This window comes from Ceratotherium simum, chromosome 3 (genome assembly GCF_057802395.1).
Source record: "Ceratotherium simum simum isolate JZ-2026a chromosome 3, ASM5780239v1, whole genome shotgun sequence".
In the NCBI taxonomy this organism is placed as follows: domain Eukaryota; kingdom Metazoa; phylum Chordata; class Mammalia; order Perissodactyla; family Rhinocerotidae; genus Ceratotherium; species Ceratotherium simum.
In genome coordinates, this window is record NC_141902.1 from 56,897,417 (window position 1) to 56,918,472 (window position 21,056).

General features: G+C 46.4%; 1 protein-coding gene across 6 annotated transcripts in view; it reads left to right on the forward strand.

Moving 5' to 3' along the window:
- The window catches only part of TLN2 (talin 2), a 425,009-nt gene that overhangs the window by 373,764 nt on the left and 30,189 nt on the right, over positions 1–21,056 (forward strand). For 5 of the 6 annotated variants that reach the window (XM_087428086.1, XM_087428077.1, XM_087428084.1 and 2 more), the window contains 6 exons: positions 1,622–1,788; positions 2,745–2,928; positions 6,386–6,511; positions 6,721–6,837; positions 9,067–9,252; positions 13,183–13,290. In XM_087428086.1, the coding sequence (XP_087284212.1) occupies positions 1,622–1,788; positions 2,745–2,928; positions 6,386–6,511; positions 6,721–6,837; positions 9,067–9,252; positions 13,183–13,290 (888 nt within the window). The remainder of the gene's footprint in view (positions 1–1,621; positions 1,789–2,744; positions 2,929–6,385; positions 6,512–6,720; positions 6,838–9,066; positions 9,253–13,182; positions 13,291–21,056) is intronic. The other variant, XM_087428092.1, reaches the window with a different exon arrangement.

Below are 21,056 nucleotides of genomic sequence, written 5' to 3' on the forward strand. Positions count from 1 at the left end.
TTTTTGCTTTTGTTGCTTTTGCTTTTGGTGTCAGATTCAAAAAATCATCATGAAGACTCAGGTCAAGGAGCTTACTGCCTATGTTTTCTTCTAGGATTTTTATGGTTTCAGGTCTTATATTCGAATTTTTAATCCATTTTGAGTTAATTTTTGTGTATGGTGTAAGATAGTGATCCAGTTTCATTCTCTTGCATGTGGCTGTCCAGTTTTACAAACACCATTTATTGAAGACTGTCCTTTCCCCATTGTATACTCTTGGCTCCTTTGTGATAAATTAATTGACCGTATATGTGTGGGTTTATTTCTGGGCTCTCTATTGTGTTCTGTTGATCTGTGTGTCTGTTTTTATGCCAATGCGATACCATTTTAATTACTATAGCTTTGTGATATAGTTTGGAATCAAGGAGCATGATGTTTCCAGCTTTGTTCTTCTTTTTCAAGATTGTTTTGGCTATTTGGAGTCTTTTATGATTCCATACAAACTTAAGGATTGTTTTATTTCTGTGAAACATACCATTGGAATTTTGGTAGGGATTGCATTGAATCTGTAGATTGCTTTGGGTAGTATGGACATTTTAACAAGAGTAATTCTTCCAGTCCATGAGCATGGAATATCTTTCCATTTATTTGTGTCATCTTCAATTTCTTTCATTAATATCTTGTAGTTTTCAATATACGGGTCTTTCACCTCCTTGGTTAAATTTATTCCTAAGTATTTTATTCTTTTTGCTGCAAATGTAAATGGGATTATTTTAATTTTTCTGAGAATTCATTGTTAGTGTATAGAAATACAACAGATTTTTGTGTATTAATTTTATGTATGAATCCTGCAACCTTACTGAATTCATTTATTAGTTCCAACAGTTTTTTGATGGAGTCTTCAGGTTTTTCTGTATAAAATGTCATGTCATCTGCAAATAGTGACAGTTTTTCTTCTTCCTTTCCAATTTGGATGCCTTTTCTTTCTTTTTCTTGCCTAATTGCTCTGACTTGAACTTCAAATTCTATGTTGAATAAAAGTAGCAAGAGTGGGCATCCTTGTCTTGTTCCTAATCTTGGAGGAAAGGCTTTCAACTTTTCATCGTTGAATATGACGTTAGCTGTGGACTTGTCATATATAGCCTTTATTATGTTGAGGTGCATTCCCTCTATACCCACTTCGTTGAGAGTTTTTATTATAAGTGGATGTTGAATTTTGTCAAATGCTTTTTCTGCATCTATTAAGATGATCATGTGATTTTTATCCTTCATTTTATTAATGTGGTACATCACGTTGACTGATTTGTGGTTGTTGAACCATCCCTGCATCCCTGGAATAAATCCCACTTGATCATGGGGTATGATCCTTGTAATGTATTGTTGAATTTCGCTTGCTAATATTTTTTTGAGGATTTTTGTATCTATGTTCATCAGGGATATTGGCCTGTCATTTGCTTTTTCTTGTGTTGTCCTTGTCTGGTTTTGGTGTCAGGGTGATGCTGGCCTTGTAAAATGAGTTGAGAAGAGTTTCCTTCTCTTTTATTTTTTAAGCTTCTTTTTCAGTGTTTTTTGAGTCCACACACCTTTGGGTTACATTTTCTCCATTTCTCTGCTCCCCCTGACATTCCCTGTCTGCCTACAGGTGTCCTTGGTGCTGTCAGCTCTCCAGGCTGGGAACAAGGGGACCCAGGCATGTATCACAGCTGCCACTGCCGTGTCTGGAATCATCGCCGACCTGGACACCACCATCATGTTTGCGACTGCAGGGACCCTGAACGCAGAGAACAATGAGACTTTTGCAGACCACAGGTGCAGGAACAGAGGCAGTCCTGGGGCTCCTGCGTGGGGAGAGGTTCGAGCTGGCCTGATGGACTTTGGAGATGCTTCCCAAGAGCCAGAAATGTGGTTATCCATTTTGATTTCAATAAGATGCTCAAGTAGGGAAAGTGAACCACATAATCGAAATAAGCCCCTTTTGCCAACTGTAAACACAGAGTCATGTTCCAGCTTTGCCTTTCATAGCCTAAATCCAGCCTGCTCCAGCAGGGGACGGCTTTTTGATCTTTCATCTTCCAAGCTAGAAGGCTATGCCTCTGATTTGCTCACCAACCCAGCAGGACTGGGAGCGGCTGGGGCAGCACATTTAGCTCTTCACCTAAATGGGGACTAGAGCTCCAAGCCTGCTGTCTCTCTCAGACTGGCTCTTCAAGCCCCACTTGGGAGACTGGTGCTGGGGTCTCCATTTGCTGCTTGAGACCCCCCATATTCTTACCATGTGTCTGGCACCTTTCTTCCTCTCTCTTCAGTCCCAAGGCTGGGCTAGGGAGGAGATTCCCAATACTCTGTCACCCCTTCCAGAACCTAGGCCCTTGGCCTCTGATGTGTCCTAGGCAAGGTCCCCTGACGCATGAGTCCTCACAGCTCCCTGTAGCTATGAAGTATTTCAGGGATAGTGGCAATCGGAGGAAAGAAGCTGACCTGTCATTTAGCTACAGGGCTGGGGGAAGGGAGCCAAACTTGTGGGCCTGAATTTGTAATTGAAGTTTTATTACTAATCTATGTGAATTCTGGGCTGGCTTTCTTTCCCAATTTTCCTGCACTGAAGGTGAGAGCCCACTAATGAGGGAGGGGAAATACATCACCTCTCTTCTTCAAAGCCCTTTAACAGAAGCCCTCTATGAAGGGTTTCTTTCCTTCCTAACTACCAGTAACAAAGCTTTGCCCTTTGTCTCTCCTCCTCCTCTCTTCCCTTCCCCCTTTCTCAGGGAGAACATTCTGAAGACAGCCAAGGCCTTGGTGGAAGACACAAAACTGCTGGTGTCGGGGGCCGCATCCACTCCAGACAAGCTGGCTCAGGCAGCCCAATCCTCGGCAGCCACCATCACCCAGCTCGCTGAGGTGGTCAAGCTGGGGGCCGCCAGCCTGGGCTCTGATGACCCTGAGACTCAGGTACGGGTGGGCCTGGGAGGAGCGGGTTCCCCTCATGTTCCCACAAACACTGTGCACCGGGCCTCAGGAGAAGCCAAAGGCAAAATAGGAACTCTTGAGGTAAACATTATGTGTGTGAGTGTGTCCGTGGTTTGGGGATTGGTAGGAAGCAGTTATTGAGGCAAGATAGTGGCATGGACTGTGGTGGCTGCCATGTGGACAGAGTCAAGCTGATAGATTTGAGAGGAAGCTGTAAAGAAGACTCAGCTGGGCTTGGTGAACAATTGAATGCAGTAAGCCTTTGGAGATAAGCGAGAGGGAGGAGGCCAGGATGACTCCACGTTTCAGGCTAGAGCAGTGAGCGGATGGTGGCCCCATGTACCAAGCTGGAGCTCCCTGAAGGGAGAGCTGGCTTGGGTGGAGAGCTGAAGGTGAGTTGAGTTTAGGGCATGTGGAACTGGAAGTGCCAGAGAGACAGGCAGGTAGAACTAGCGAGTGGGCATAAGCCTGCTCAAGTATGGGGACGTGGACGGGGGGGGTGTTGGTGTATAGACAGTGACTGCAACCACAGGAGAGGAAGAGCATGGAGTGAGAGAAGAAGGGGTTTCAAGGCAGAGCTGAGGAGTTCATCATTTATGACCATATTAAGGAGAAGGAGGTGCCTAAGGAGATTGAGATGCAGCAGCAGCTGGTAGGAGGAAAGCCAGGGAGCCTGATGTTAAGAGGAGGGAGTATTTCAACCCACCAGAAACATGGCCAAGGAGTCAAGAAAGATGCAGGTCTGAGAGCTGGCCATGGGCCCTAGTGCCATGGAGGGCAGTGGCGTCCCCAGCAAGGGCTGTTTGTGTGGACTGGCCAGATGAGGATGGCTAAAGGAAGCCAGCATGTATAGACACCTGCCTTGAGAAGTTTGCTTCTGAAGGGGAGGAGAGAGAGGAACTGCGGGGTATGGAAGGACTCTGTTCTCCTGTGACTCAGTGCTTCGATTTAGCAATTTCATTGAAGTTATCCGCCTGTTCCTTGGTCCCCAGCCTAGACCATCAGCTCTTCAAGGACAGTAACCACAGTTTATTAATCTTTGAAACCTAAGTACTCAACATAGCTCCCAGCATGTAGTGGATACCCAATAAGTACATGTTCAGCTAACCAAGGCCATCAATAATGGATTCTGCCCATTCCCAAGCGCAAACTTAAAAGTCCCTCTGTTCTCTCTATCTCAGCACTATCAAATGGTAAACACTTCAGTTTTCACTGCTTAAACCTTATGCAGTAAACTATTTTTTGTCCCATTTGGACAAAACTGGGTAGAAAGCCCCCTACCATCCAGTACCCGGGTTGATGACAGCTACTGTTCTGGTTAACATAAGGCTACCAGCTTTGCTCCCACACAGCCATGACCCTTGCCTTCCCGAAGTCCTCCAGTGGAGCAGAGCTCCGTGAGGAAACGTTCCGTATGTTGCCGTTTTACTGCTTCTGCTGGATTTCTCTTTGATAACATCAGAGCTCAGATTGGCTGCCCTCTGGAATTCGAAGCATTCACAGAAATCCCTCCCTGTAGTAGTATTCTTACCCCCATAGAGGAAGGAAAAGCTTGAAAACACATCAGTGGGGTCAGAACTCACACTCTCTGAGCCTGGCTCAACTTAAGAAGTGAATCAGCTGGGGAGGCTTTAAATCTTTGAACACAGAGAAATGTATCAAATTGCTTAGAGCCTTAACTCCCAAATGATGTGGATGTCCTAAAGCCCCAACTTCTAATGAGACCTCTAGTGCAAAATATCCCCTCAGAAAAATGTCTGCACTCGCCAGTCAGTCGTCCAGTGTCCGCTGGGTGTTGACAGCACACCTTTGCTTGCTGTGCCCCCGTCTCCTCTCTCCGCCCCTCCTCACTGTGATTTCGGGAATCAGTGTGAGGTCCGCACACATTAGCCGTTCCTCACGAGCCCCATCACGGCCCCACCTGCCCTGTGGTTTCAGAGGTTGGCAGAGGTTCCGTGCACCTGTGGGCGAGAAGGCACAGGATGGAGTTGGGGGGGTGGGGTTGGGGCAGGAGGCTGTGAAAGTGTTGCTGTGTTTGCACCTGTCTGGGACACTAGAGCTTCTAGTAGGTTTTCACGTACGTTATCCAATTCATCCTCACATCAGCGCAGTGAGGGAGACAGGGCTGGCACTGCTGAAGAGCATAATACAGCGTGGAGGTTAAGACCATAGCCCCTGGGATCACACTGACCAGAGTCTGCATCCCAGCCCTGCCACTCCTGGGCTCTGGGAGAGTGGACCCGAGCGTCACAGTTCCCACCTGAAATGGCAGGATTAAACGAGATAACATGTAGCGTGCTTGACTCAGCACCTGGAACGCTGCCCTTAATAAAGGGAAGTGGTGATTGTTGTTATAGAAGTAGAGGTTGTTACTGTAGCCACTGGACCGAGAAGACTTAAGTGTAATGCCTAATATCATGTAATTCCTAAGTGTGGCTGGTACGTCTGATTCCAGGTCCGGCATACTGAAAAGATGGCCTGTGGTCTCTGTTCAGTTAGAAAAGTGAAGATACTGTATTATATCCAGTGTTGTGTGGGTACACACCTATGTATCCATTCATTCATTCCATGATTATTTGCTGAGTGCCCACCACATGCCAGGCCCTGTTCTGCTTGCAAAACACAACAGACAGAAGTCCAGGCTGGCCCTCCTGGAACCTACATCCAGGTTGGAGGAGAAGAGAGACAATGTATAAGTGAATGAATGATAAAGTAATTCCACAAACTGTTAAGTGCTATAAATAAACAAGGCAAAAATCAGGGATTTTGGCGGGGGGTGCTATAACTAGGGTGGTCAGGAAAGGTCTCTGAGGACATGACATTTGAGCTGAGACCTGAATGATGAAAAGAGCCGGGTTGCAGGGTGAGACAAGAGCAAGAGCGGAGGCCCTGAAGCAGGAATGAGTTGGGATTTCCAGTGGGGAAGAAAGGCCCATGTGCCTATAGCATGTTGTGAGTCCGAGAATCCTGTGAACCGGAGCTGGCAGTGCAGGCAGGATGCCGTGGATGCCTTGCAGGCCAGGGTATGAGGCTTGCATTTTGTTCTCAGTGTTTTGGTTACCAGTTCAGGGCACAGGTGAGTGGTGTTGCCTCGCAGGTGTCTGCTTAGCTGCTTTCATCCTTTCATAGGCAACTTGTCAGCAGAACTGCCAGCTAGGAGGTGTTTGAGCATGCTAAGTATACCTGGATTCTGTATTCTGGCTCAGCGTCAGCCTCCCTTGGGGAGCTTCTTAAAGTTGATGCTGGGTCTTCACCCAGACTCCTGCATCAGACTCTCCGGGGTTGGCTCCTGGGCACTGTACCTTGCTGCAGGCTTGAGAGCTGCTGATGCAGAAACTTGCCCCCCAAACACCCCTACCTGCCCCCAGGCTGTGTGCTCTTGGTGAAGCAGCAGGTGACTGCTCGGGTGGGCTCACCTGGGCTCCGTGCTCTCTTCCAGGTGGTATTAATCAACGCCATCAAAGATGTGGCCAAAGCCCTTTCAGATCTCATTGGTGCTACCAAGGGAGCAGCCAGCAAGCCTGCCGACGACCCCTCCATGTACCAGCTCAAGGGGGCCGCCAAGGTAGAGTGGAGCCCCAACTAGGGGCAAGCGTGCAGGGGGCGTGCTGGAGTGAGAGAAGCACCCACGAGAATATCAGGAGAATACGCATCTGAGCCTGTTTCTCACTTAAAGAGAGGTGTTGGTGCTCATGGCACTAGATCTGGAACTAAAAGGAGTAGAGATTGGACTTCAGTGCACTCTGTTTTCTCTCCGCCTCTCTTCCTCTGCAGGTGATGGTGACCAATGTTACCTCCCTCCTCAAGACTGTGAAGGCGGTGGAGGACGAGGCCACCCGGGGCACACGGGCGCTGGAGGCCACGATTGAGTACATGAAGCAGGAGCTCACGGTAAGGAGCCAACAGTCCAACCTCCCTCGGGCACCCGCGTCCAACAGCTGACCCCAGTGCAGACTTCCCAGAGATTTTTAGCATAAAGAGGTTTTTCACCTGGAGCGCCTGAGCTGGGGAGACCCACTCACTTGCCTGCTGGTAACTTTGTATAATGAGACCCTATGTGTAACTGACATCTCGGAGTTTGGCCAGGTCAATTTGTAACTAACTAAGAAATTAATAGAAATGTATCACTTATGACTATCCAGGTTTAATTTCACTAAAATTGCAGCGTGAAAGGAAAGCATTACAAAAGATTCTTGGCAAAGAGAAAACTCAGTATGGCTATTTGCACTCACCTTGTTTAAATGGCATGTATAATGTGTAGCCACACACAGCCCCCATCGATTGCCATTGCTTTCGGCAACAGCTCACGCTGCTGCACACGTGGATTTTGGAGTCTGAGGTTCACAATTAGAAAAACCTGGAGGCCTCTACCCGCGACACTTCCCTTTCAAATCCACCTTCCTTCTGTTTGAGGTGTCTGATCTCAGAGAAATTGACCCTGTGTTCCTTCTTGCCGGGTTCCAGCATCACAGCATGTGGGTGTCCTGGTGTTAACAAGATATGGATGTTATCTACTGCCCTTTTGATCCCATGACGGTTGTGGGTTGACTCATCCTCATCCTTCGAAATAGAAATATGCTGAAAATGAGTGGTTTCAGACTGAGATTTCCTTTTAATAAGACGTCTGGTCACAGATTCAACCTCTTTTTTGGAGGGAGGAATGGGGGACCTGCCTTTGCTGCCAGTTGTTCTGCATCTTTAGAGAGTCACCTGTGAAGGCCACAAGCCCCTCAAGGTCAGCAGTAGAAGTGAGCAATTCTATTGGTTTTGGTTATGGAGGCTTGGGGTCTATTGTCCTGTTTTTAACGACTCCAGCCTTGGTGTTGGGCTTAGTTCTCACAGAAAGGATAAACTAAAAAATACAAGTGGCTTCCTTGAGCACTGCTGCCTGGCTTTCTCCTGCCTACATGGGCTGGGTGTTTCCTACCAAAAGTCTAGACATGTTCTGACAGGTGTGGGTGGGCCAAATGTTGGCAATGGAAGGAGATTTGAAATTTGGATCTTTCCTGGGAAATTACAGACACATGGTCAACCTTAGTATACCAATGTGGTTTAGAATTGACCCAGATTGTGTTTTTCCATGGACGTAGGAGGTTTCCAAAGGAGCATGTGCCCCGAGGGCCATGTGAGTGTGGAGGGCTCTGGACATGTGGCATTCACCCCACTGTAGCATTCAGGGGTGGTTCTGGGCAGCTTAATTCCAGCTGTCGATTTTGAGGGGGAGTGTGATGTTCGACACTGGTTGGCGCATGGCAGGGATGCTGGCTAGGTCCTCCCTTCTGCCTCAGGGAAAACTTCCCTGCTGAAACGTGGCTGAGGACAGAGCAGCCCCAACTGGTTTGGGAGTCCTCATGTGCAGGCACACATGCACATTCAGCACACAGCAGGGCACCAATCACTCATGTTAAAGACACAAGACAGATGGGCTTGAAGCAGTCACAGCTAGCTTGACTAACAGGTAGAACTTTAAAGTAGGATTTTCACTTACCGTGGTTAATTTATTTCAGCTTCTGTAAAGGGGTGTGTGTGTGTATGTGTGTTGGTAAATAATTCACAGTGTCACCATGGTGCACTCAACCTGAACGCCTCTGTACAATTATGCAGTTATATTTGTGAGACAGGCTAAGAATAGAAGAAACTGAATTTCCCCACCCCCACAGCCCCTTAGAAAAAGAGAGGTAAGTCCAGAGTAAAGCGTCCAGGTCAGTCCTGCCCGAGAACCAGCACTGGGACTGCAGAGTTTCTGGGAACTGCTGAAGCACCAGCAGGGATGGGCAAAAGGACCGGGAAGTGGCACAACCACCTCCCCAGGATAGTTCGCAAATACCGAGTATCAGTTTCTGCAGAGAAACGGGTTAATGCTGTAGATATGTCTCCCTCACCATATTGTTCCTGTGAATGCCGGGTACAGGTGTGCGAGGCTTATCCATGCTAGAGTCTTGAAAGCAAGAATGATATTACAGTGCTCAAAGTAGAAATTTAATTTCCTGCCATTTGACAGTTTCTTCCCATTGCTAGCTCGATTTTCAGACACTGAGCGGTAGCCTGGTCGGAGAAGAATGAATTGTTTTTGTCCTTCCCTTTTTGATTTTTTTTTTTTCACCTATTTCTAACTTCCAGGTGTTCCAGTCAAAAGAGGTACCTGAAAAGACATCATCACCTGAAGAATCGATAAGGATGACGAAAGGCATCACCATGGCAACAGCCAAAGCCGTGGCCGCTGGGAACTCCTGTAGGCAGGAGGATGTGATCGCCACTGCCAATCTGAGCCGCAAAGCCGTGGCCGATATGTTGACGGCTTGCAAGGTAAAGGTCTTGGCGTTGTTTTGGTTGGAGAGATAGTGCTCTGTCATGACTGAGTGTGCAGTTTAGCCTGGACAAGGGGCGGGGCCGGCCCTGTGTAGAAGGGGGCAGCCCAATACCTTAGACTTTGTGTAAAATGTATGCTGAGGGCATGTACGCATCAGCCAGTGGGAAATGACTCTCTAGGGTAGTTTTGCGTTTGAGAGACGATGGAGTTGGCCTGCTGACTTAACCCTCCCACTTCTCCTCTCAGTTCTTCCTAAATAGGCAGGCCACCTTACGGAGGGTGTGGTGGAGGCCAGGGTGATGGTAGTAGAGGGACTGTGGCTTTTGTTCCAGGCCCTCTAAATGAAAACTGCATCTCCCTTCTGCCTGCACCCTTTCCTGCCTCCGGAGGCGAGCCATACTGTGCTAGGAGGGGTGTTGCCGTAACTGAGTGAGGAAGTGAGTTAGAGGAACAGAACGGAACACTGGGGCACTGCCTTTTTGCTCTCTGTGCCAGAATCTTGGAGAAGATCTTCTGATCCTTGGGTGGCCACCTGGGCAGCTGCCCTGAGCCCATGCTTGGTGAGGGAGCTGGGGAAACCTGAGCTTTACAACCTTTATTTTTTGTCCAATAAGAAAGGGAGCCCTAAGAGCACCCTATCCCCCTACCTCCCATTGAGCACCCCCACCCCAGCCCTTCACCCTGCTAGGAACAGCCTTGCCCCAGGGCCTCTGACTTCTGCTCGGTGGTCAATTGGTAACCCCCCGCCATGGTGAGCAGGCAGGGATGAACCACAGGAGTTGGGGTCTGAGGGGACAGGGCCATTCTTTGTAGTGAAGTGAGTTGTGGGGGCAGCTGGTGCCAGGTCCAAGTGATGGCTTCTCCGGGGTTCCTCAGATGGGGTAGAATGAGTTGGAGGTAACTGGGTAGAGGGAGGGCGAGGCAACCAGGCTGAAGGAATGGGTGTGCAAGGGCCTGGTGTGGGAGACAACACCACATTTACTGCTCTCCTGGGTGTGATGGAGGGTAGAGCGCAGGGGGTAGGTGGGGAGAAGAAGGTGGCAAGGTGATAGGGCCACTTTCATGAAGGACCTGTGTTTTGGGCCAGGGAGTGTAGGCTATCTTCTGAGGCCACAGTATTTGCTATTTTTCTGTGCTTGATGGAATCTCCCGCCAGAAGTGATAACTCCTAAAGGAGGAGCAAAATACGGCCAAATGCCGTCAGGGTGTCCATGCAGGGCACCCATGGTTTTGGGAGGGGCTGTCATGTATATTCTGTCGTTTGATCCTAGATAAGAAAGGCAAGGGGAATTACCCTAATTTGATGGATGATGAGACAGGCTTGGAGAGATTAAGTGGCATGACCAAGGTCACACAGCTATTCACTATCAGTTCTTTCAGAACTGAAACCAAGTCTTCTGATTTCACGGCCAATCTGTGTCTGCTGCCCCTGGCCTCCCAGCCATACTACTCAAGGTCACTGTGGTACTTTGTCTCCATGTTACAGACGTGAAATGAAAGGGGAAGTTAAACAGAAGAAAAGACAATGATTCAAGTGGAAATGGAAGGCAGCTCAGATTTTCAAGTCTCTTTCTAACACACATCCCCCTGTTTTCAGGGGAGGGGGTTAAGGATTGAAGTACAGGTGCTGTTTGTCCAGCCTCAGGTCCTCGCTGTTATCTCGCTTTTGGATCAGACCATCCTGATTTTGCAGGAAAAATAACAGCCAGAGCTTCACACACAGAAGCTAGACTTGACGACAAGTGTCACCACTGAGCCCTGAGACTCCTGTTAGGACTGGACTTATTTAACAGACTTATTGACATTTGCATTTCCTTTGTTCTCCCATATTCCCCACCCCTTTGCAGAAAAGAAATGAGGCAGCTTGCCAGAAACAGCATGCTTGCGATAAGGAATATATAGAATGCCAGGGAGGCCGAGTGGTGGATCCAGAAGGAACACTTACATACCAAGCAGAGGGCCAAGTTGCCATGTCCAAGCACTGCCTTTGGTGCTGAGCAGGGTAGCCGGGGCAAAATGAAAGGGCAGTAAGTTCCATACTGGCTCATTTTATCAGAAAGGGAGGATTACACTAATTCCTCAGGTGGGGACAAAGGACTTCCCTACACCCTAAGTTAATTCTAGTGTCTGTTTCTTTCTGGTCTTACCTTCATGTGTGTATGTCTACATTAGATACAGTTTTATGTCTATTATTACAGTTAGTGTTATGTGGCTGTTTCTTTGTTACTATGAGTCATTATAATTGACTCTTTAATGACCACAAAATACTCTGTTAATGAATATAATCTTTTCTCCATTACCAGATATTTAGATTTTCTACACTTTTTTTAATCATTAACTTTACTGCAATGAACATCTTTGGGCATATCTGTTTTTGCTATGCTTTGGATAATTTCCTTAGGCAAGACTCCCAGAAATAGAATTAGAGGATCAAATAGTATGACATTTTAATTGTTGGCAGATTGCTCTCCTAAGAGGTTCTACCAAGTTACAGAACCACCAGCCGTGGAGAAGAGTGCCTCACCCTCAGCTCCCACACAACTCTCAATGAGGGCCTTGCACATCACCTATGGAGTAGTGACAATGAGTAGCCTCATAGCCCATGTGTCCCCGTGGTGGTGTCTCATCAAACCAGACGTGGGATCTGTCCTCACACTTGCAGAGACATGAGTGAGGATGAGTAAAACATGATAGTGGTTAAAGGCATGGCCCATTCGTTAGTCTTCAGATGAGTAAAACTGGGCTCTTAAATGACAGATGCTGGCCACTGGAATTATCCCCACTCCTTCTGGGTGATGTTAGGGGGAAGGTGAGGGGAGAGCCCACAGGTGTTCCCAACAGTACCCCTAGGGATTAGGGTGGAAGGAGCATGGAGGCTGGTCACTTGCTCCTTCTGCCTTGACCTTTTATCCTAATGTGTGATTTGTATTTGTCTTGATTTGTGATTTATTTGCAGTTTTCTATTTTATGTATTCTCATAAGCCCCTCAAGTTCTTTCCAGAGTGAGGCTATAGAAGGAAGAAAGGCTAAATGGGTAGGGTTGCCAGATTTAGCAAATAAAAAATAGAGTGTCTCATACTTATGCTAAAAATTTTTCATTGTTTATCCAGAATTCAAATGTAACTACGTGTTCTGTAGTTAATCTGGCAACCCCGTGAGTGGGTGTGTCATCTGAAATGATATATTATGAATGACTCAAGTCGGCAGGTCACAAGTGCAAGAAAAAAGCACAGGATGCTGTGTTAACCATATGTCCTGGTTTGCTTATCTCGACATGTGTAATGTGGGATGAGTTATTTACGGTGCCTCTGAGGGTGCTGGGGAGCTCCTTATCTGAAGTTTCCCAGGAGCCTAGGGGCTCTGGTCGGGAGACTCACTGTGACTGCAGTGTGGTCAGGCCACAGAGTGAGGACCTGGGCATGATGAGCTTGTGAGCAGACAGGGGTCTCCAGGACTCCTCACGCTGCTGGAGAAAGGCGGGCTGGCCCTGGGGCAGCACATCTCCTGCTGTAAGCCCAGATCACGAATCTTTCCTGGACTTTCTCGTGCATGTGGAATTTCTTACATTTCAGTAAAAGGGGGCAGGGAGAAAGGAAGGAAAGCAGGACCAGCTTCACTTGCTTTGTCCGGCCCCAGGACACTAAAAAAGGCAAGACCCAAAGTATCAGAGAACCCTCTGTGGGGACAGGTGGGAGGTGGCAGGAGAGTGTGGAGGGGCCACCACCTCTATCCAGGGAGCCAGGGAAGGTTTCTGATGAGGGAGGTCACTGAGGGTATGGGAGAGGGAGTTCCAGAATCGAAGTTTCCTGCCTCTGAGTCCAGGGCTGCACAACACTGCTGGGCAGGTGACAACCCCCTCACCACCTAGTACACTCACCAGCTGGCTCTTCCTGTGTTGAGACGTCAACATTCCTTTCTCTCTCCAGCAAGCATCCTTCCACCCTGACGTCAGCGAGGAGGTGCGCACCAGAGCCTTGCGGTACGGGACGGAGTGCACCCTCGGCTACCTGGACCTTCTCGAGCACGTCTTGGTGGTGAGGAGGGGCGTGGGCCGGGCCAGGGCTAGGGAAGAGCTGATTCTGGTGCAGACCATCCTTTCCTCGGGAAAACCCCTCTTAGAGCACTGTGCAGGCTCCACTTGAGAGGCTGGGACTGGATTGAGCTGCAAAGTCTCCTGCATTGCACGGCTCTGGCGCTCTGACATAAAAGCGTAGCCTGGAGGAAGTTGCAGTTAGAATCCAGGAGAGCCCAGCCCTCCCATTACACCAAAGAGGTGAGACTAGTATTAGCATGGAAGAGAGTGGGATAGGCAGAGCCACCACTGACAAAATGTCGAGAGGTCCTGTTAGGAAGACACCAGTCCATCCAGTGAGGACAGGGAAGGCTGCTGAAACAGCCACACCAGCCTCCGTGGCAAGTTAGGGAGAAACAGTGCCAGTGCCACAGGTGGCCTGCGAGCCTCTTGTGACTTCCTCCAGTCCTTGAATGAATGGCTTAGACCACATTGAGTGACACTTCCCTTCCTCTGATGACTTTCTGCCAGCCTGGCGTGCCCACGTGGAGCTGGGCAAGGAGGCTGATACAGAAGACACCAGCGGGGGATGCGGTGGTCATGGCCAGGTGGACGGCCTACACGGGAGCCTCAGGCCTGCACCGACTCCCAGTTCCTAGGGTGGCTTGGCTCCCCCCAGACCCTAAGGGCCAAACCATGGGCAACCAAAAAGTATATTTGGTGTGTCTCTATCTCTGTCTAATCTTGGGAGATCTGGGGCAGGCCCCGGGAGAGTTTGTTCAGGAGTCAGAGACTCGTCCAGAAGAGAATTGATGGTGTCTCCCCTCCCATCACTGCCCTTGATCCTTCTCAAACCTAAAAAAAAAACAAAAAGGTCCCACAGACCACAGAGGACTGTCAAGCCTTTCATTTGCTGGGCATTGAAATTATTCTCATTTTGTCCTTGCACAGCCACCTGAGGCTTGCAGGGCAAAGGAATGATCCAGAGAAGTTTGGCCCCTTGGTTGAGGTCACCCAGCTACTGGGACAGACCTGAGACCAAATCCTAATTCTTATTATTCCCAGCTCTGTGCTCATTCTCACGTTTCGCTGCCTTCTCCTTAAAATTAAATTAACTTACCTTCTGATGTTAAGCATTTTAGGTCTTTTAAGGGAACATGACTTATTCTTCACCTAGGTGACTGTGGTCAGTACAAAAATGTATCTTTTCTGAGAGTAGCCAGTCTGGGGTTACTAACACTGGGCTCCAAAAGCCTGAACTCTTGTGAATAGAAACCAGTGTATTGCACGTAGGCCAGAAAAAAGAACATCTTGGCCACTCAGTGTTTACAGGCATGAGCTGCTCCAGCCAAACCAGCTCTCTGTGTTAGGATATAGTTAAGTGTTCAGTCCGTGAGCATGCCTAGCAGAAAATTCAGAGTAAAGAATGAAGCCAGCAAGGTTTCCAAAAGACATCTTTTTCTTCATGGAAGGATATATTCTTAGTCACATGGAACCTTGTTATATCTGAACATTTGAGAGTATAGGCTTAGGTTTAGAAGCCTTGGGTTCAAATCCTGACTCTGCCACATAAATAGCTGCATGGCCCCTGTCTTACCTGGGCCCGTTTCCTTGGGTGTTAAACCAGCATTTTATTAAGTATTAAATGAGAATGTTGGGAACCCCGGGGCTGTGGCTGAGCTCACATTTGCTGCCTGCTTCATTAAATCCACCTGGAAGGTGCCGCTCCCAGCTGAGTGGTGGTGCCGGGCTTGCAGCAATGGCCCCCTTGCAGCTTCCTAAGTGGGGGCTCTCTCCCAACACTCCATTTCTCCTTCTTGTTTTCTGTCTCTCACCCTTTTGTTTTTGTCTTGTTCATTTGTTGGAAGGGAGGTGATACTGGGGTCCTATTATTATTCAAATGAAGGATCCTCATTTCTCCCTTTTCCCTCAGATCCACTTCTGGGTTAAACTGTATTTCTTCCAGCACCTGTGCCTGTATCTGTACAGCATTGATAACTTACCCAGCATCCATAGGTCCAGGCCCCTGCACGTGGCCTCCAGGTTGGCGCCTTCCACCTTTGCTCTTGATGAGCCATGTAACAAGAATGTCACTGTGTAGGGGTCCACCTCCAGCTGTGTCTTTGACAAATCCACAAACCTGGATGAAAAGGCAACAGCCTTTAAGGTGTTTAATGGAATGAAGATCTCTGGTTTTACTCTCCAGCAAAAAAGACAGCTTATACTGGGGAGAGTGCTTGCTTCATGAGGAAGGGTGGGTGCCAGCGCTGGTCTTGAGAAAATGGAACCCTCACAGGGTCCCCTCCTTGGCCAACTTCAGACCCATTCCCAGTACCTGGGAACCAGGTGCCACCTCCACTAGAGTACTTCCTCGCTCTTTCTCACCTCTCCTCTCCATGCCCACCTCATTTTGGTGAGCAAAAGAAGACAAGGCCTCCCAAGGGGGTGAGTGGATGGTGGGCTTCTTTGCCCAAGAGGAGGCCAAGGGGTCCAAGGCTCCTGTGAAGATTAGAGAAGATCTAGGTGCTGTTCCCAGGCCACACGTTCGGACACCCCAGCTTTACAGCCACTTAATTACTATGTCAGGCATCAGCCCTAATGATAATCAGCAGCTTTTTCTGGAACAGAAAGAAAGGCACTTGCTGCAGGGAGACCTGACATCACATGTAATTCAGGAGGTTTCATTGTGGGGCCGGAGGTTGGCGAGAGGGGAAGCAACCGCTCCCTCCTTTTCCTGGGCCCAGGTGAGAGCAATGCACTTTACAGCCAGGTCTGCTTCCCTTGGGGCTGCTCACGTTAGCTGATTCATTTTCTGTTATGAATTGTTCCTTGTATTTACTAGAGAAACAAGACTCTTAAACCTTATATTTTGCAAACTTGGGTGCTTGATGTGTCTGTTAGAAGCCTGCCACCTGAGTTTCTTTTCATCTTTCCATACAGTTATCATCATTGTAACCTGTAATTATGGTAGAGAAATAAATGTCTTGTTTCTCCATAGCTGTTTTGAGGTTTATGGTGTGAAGGTAGCTGGTGCTAAAATGAAATCATTAATAGAAAGAAAAGCTAAATGACGTTAAAACTACTTTTATATAAGATACAGAATTTGTCTCATCTTTTGCAGGAAGGGTGTTTTTCCCTCTTATTGGTGACAAGTGCTGATGGTTCTGACTGCCAAGGAAATATGAATGAAATAGCATCATGTATTTATTCATATATTTTTGCCTATTTAGAAAGCTAGACATACTCTTTGAAGGGTGTTTTCTAATAAAAATACTGGAAGAAAACAAACCTCCATTTTCAGGGAATTATCATAAACATATGAAAACTACTGGTACCTGACTGAAAATTGTAGAACCCCTGTGACAGCATTTTGTCACCTAAGCTGTGGACGTTTGTAGTCTTCTTGAGCCTGCAGCTAAAGATAAGTTCATGTTTCACATTATTATCCCTAACTCCTTCTCCAGAGCAGTCTTGGGAGAAATCTGCACTAAAATGAGGCTAAGAACAAGGAAGATTGTTCCACACTGAGAGGCCCATGAGCCACAAGACTGCTGAGGCCAGTGCCGGTAGAGACCGAACAAGGGATGAGGAAAAGAGAGATGCACGAACATGGAAACTCGTGTCCATTTCTGAGGGAACTTGGAGACAAAAATCAGAAAATGAAAGCCAAGTTGCCAGTTTAGAGAAGACATCAGATTTGTGTTGAGATTATCTTTAGGGTAGAAGAATATTAAGATTAGCTATTTGGAGGTGGTGAATAACAAAGCAATTAAAAACCAGAGATTTTTGCACACGCGCACACACCCCCACACACACCCCATCCTGCCCTCTTCCTCATTCTCTGGTATTTATGGGAAGACCACATGTAATCAGATGACCACAGCATCTCTGTTCTGAAAAGACAGTCAACCTAAGTTGGCACTGTAACAGGAGATCTTAGGATAGTCCTCCTGGATCACTTGGATAGGTGACCTCTTGTTTTGATTGATTAAAGAGAATTAGTAAGATTCCTGAAAGCGGAAGAAAGGCCACAAGGTTGTCCAGTTTTTGCAAAAGGGGAAAGAGATAGAGTGACATCAGCATCATGGCGGAGTGAGCTTTCCCATGAACTCTTCCCCCGACAAGATACAACAAAAGGAACAGTCACAGACCAACAACGGAATCCCAGACAGTGAAAAGCTAGAGCGGAGGGATCCACACTGCCGCACATCTGAAAGCGAAACGTGCTGGGCACCTGGAGGAAGTGGGGAGAGGTAAGGAGAACTCCTCTCCCTCCCCATCAGATCAGCGATCCCGGTCCACGCGGCTCCCAGAGAGGGGGGAGGGGCGGCCCTCAGCGGGGAAACCGTGGCTCTTCGGACTCTCTCAGCCAGTGGGAAACTCCGGCACAGAGGACTCAGAGGAGCCACAGGGCTACCATCAACATCTGAGCACCCCAGAGAGCGGATAAAGAGGGGCAAACGAGAAGCCTCCCACATCAGGGACCCAGAGGGCAAAAGAGAGAGCTCCCCCCTCCCCGCAAACCGGACTCTGCAGCTCAACCGACCAGACCAGACCTAGCGATCCGCGGCAGACCTGATCAAACGACTGGACCTGTGGATCGCAGCAGGGAAAAAAAAAACCAAAAAAAAACAAAACTGCGGATCGCAGCAGAAAAACCGGGACAGAGCGCAGGGGGCTTAGACTACACAGCCCTTTACCACCAGACAGTGGTGGCAGGTGGAAATTGCAACCAGAGATTTCCAGGATGAGGAAAAACAAAACCAACACAGGAACCACAATGCAAAAATATATGAAATCACCAGACCAGAAACAAAATGACAAGCACCCAGCAATCAACCCCGAAGACACAGAAATCCATAAACTAAATGACAGAGATTTCAAAATAGCTATCATAAAAACACTCAACGAAATACGAGACAACACAGACAAACAATTCAATGAGATTAGGAGTTTCTTCACAAAAGAGATTGAAATCATAAAGAAAAACCAATCAGTGCTGATGGAGATGAAGAACACAATGGAGGAGATAAAGGAGAATCTGGAATCTCTAAAGAACAGAGCTGACAATATGGAGGAAAGAATTAGCACCTTAGAGGATAGGAATACAGATATACTCCAGATGGAAGAGGAGAGAGAACTAAGACTAAAAAGAAATGAAGAAAGACTCTGAGAAATATCTGACTCTATTAGAAAATGTAACATAAGAATTATAGGTATTCCTGAGGGAGAGGAGAGGGAAAGAGGAACAGAGAGCCTATTCAAGGAAATACTAGCTGAGAATTTCCCAAATCTGGGGAAGGAGCAGGAAATACCAGTAAGCGAAGCCAACAGGACACCTATATGTATTAACAGACAAAGGCCTTCACCACGACAGCTAGTGGTAAGGCTAGCCAGGGTCAACGACAAAGAAACCATATTAAGGGCAGCTAGACAAAAACAAAAAATAATGTACAAAGGAACTCCCATCAGGCTCTCAGTGGATTTCTCAACAGAAACTTTACAGGCTAGAAGAGACTGGAATGATATATTCAAAATACTGAAAGACAAAAACTTTCAGCCAAGAATAATCTATCCAGCAAAAATATCCTTCAAATATGATGGAGAAATAGTAACTCTCCCAGATAAACAAAAGCTAAGGGAGTTCATGGCCATGAGATCCCCACTACAAGAAATACTCAAGAAGGCCCTCAGGCCTGAAAAAAAGAAGAGAAAGGGAACACAAAGCTTGGAGCAAGGAGAAAAGTAGGTAGACAAACTCAGAAAAATAGTAGATCTTTACCGGAATAGGTTAGCAACCACTTATATACTAAATTCAAAGATCAAAGGAAGAAACTCACCAAAAATAAATTTAACCTCATCACTGTAAACACACAGCCACAATACAAGATAGAGTAAGGTATAACAAGAACAACTTAGAAGGGGGAGAGGAAAGTGACTGAATTGACTTAGTATAAGGAAATAGGAGGCCATCAGATAATGGACTATCTCATACACAAGATTTTTTGCCCAAACCTCAAGATAACCACTAAACAAATAATCAAAACAAAACCACATATGATAAACAAAGAGAAAACTAGAAGAGTCATAAGACAGAACAACCAAACTGAATTGGCAGTCCAAAACAAATGGGACAAGAAACCAAGGAGATGCAAAAGAACCAGAAAATAAGCGACAAAACAGCAACATTAAGCCCTCATATATCAATAATTGCCCTAAATGTAAATGGATTGAACTCTCCAATCAAAAGATACAGAGTGGCAGGATGGATTAAAAAGCAAGACCCAACAATATGCTGCCTTCAGGAAACACATCTTAGCACTAAAGACAAGCACAGGCTCAGAGTGAAAGGATGGAAGACAATACTCCAAGCTAATGGCAAACAAAAGAAAGCAGGTGTTGCCATACTCATATCAGACAAAGTAGACTTCAAGATAAAACAGGTTAAGAAAGACAAAGAAGGGAAATATATAATGATAAAAGGGACACTCCATCAAGAAGACATATCACTTATATATGCACCCAACATAGGAGCACCAATGTACATAAAGCAACTATTAACAAACCTAAAAGGAGAAATCAACAACAACACAATAATAGTAGGGGATCTTAACACCCCACTTACAGCAATGGATAGATCATCCAGACAAAAAGTCAATAAAGAAATAGTAGACTTAAATGAAAAACTGGACGAGATGGACCTAGTAGACATATACAGAGCACTCCATCCAAAAACAGCTGACTACACATTCTTCTCAAGTGTGCATGGAACATTCTCTAGGATAGACCATATGTTGGGAAACAAAGCAAGCCTCAATAAATTTAAGAAGATTGAAATCATAACAAGCATCTTTTCAGACCATAAGGCTATGAAACTGGAAATGAACCATGAAAAAGAAACTGGGAAAGTGACAAAAATGTGGAGATTAAACAACATGCTACTGAACAACCAATGGATCATTGATGAAATTAAAGGAGAAATCAAAAACTATCTGGAAACAAACGAAAATGAAAATATGCCATATCAAACCATATGGGATGCAGCAAAAGCGGTCCTGAGAGGGAAACTCATAGCGATACAAGCCCACCTTAACAAACAAGAAAAAGCCCTAATAGGCAACCTTAAATTACACCTAACAGAACTAGAAAAAGAAGAACAAACAAAGCCCAAAGCCAGCAGAAGGAGAGAAATAATAAAAATCAGAGCAGAAATAAATGAAATTGAGACCAAAAAAACAGTAGAAAGGATTAATGAAACAAAGAGTTGGTTCTTCGAGAAGATAAACAAAATCGACAAACCCTTAGCCAGGCTTACTAAGAAAAAAAGAGAAAAGGCTCAAGTAAATAAAATTAGAAATGAAAGAGGAGAAATTACAACGGATACCATGGAAATACAGAGGATTATAAGAGAATACTATGAGAAATTATATGCCAACAAATTGGACAATCTAGAAGAAATGGATAAATTCTTAGACTTATACAACCTCCCAAAATTGAACCAAGAAGAAATGGAGAATCTGAATAGACCAATAACAAGTAAAGAGATTGAAATAGTAATCAAAAACCTCCCAAAAAATAAAAGTCCAGGACCAGATGGCTTCTTCAGTGAATTTTACCAAACATTCAAAGAAGATTTAATACCCATCCTTCTCAAACTATTCCAAAAAATAGAGGAAGATGGAACACTTCCTAAATCATTCTATGAGGCCAACATCACCCTGATACCAAAACCAGACAAAGACAATGCAAAGAAAGAAAATTACAGGCCAATATCGCTGATGAACATTG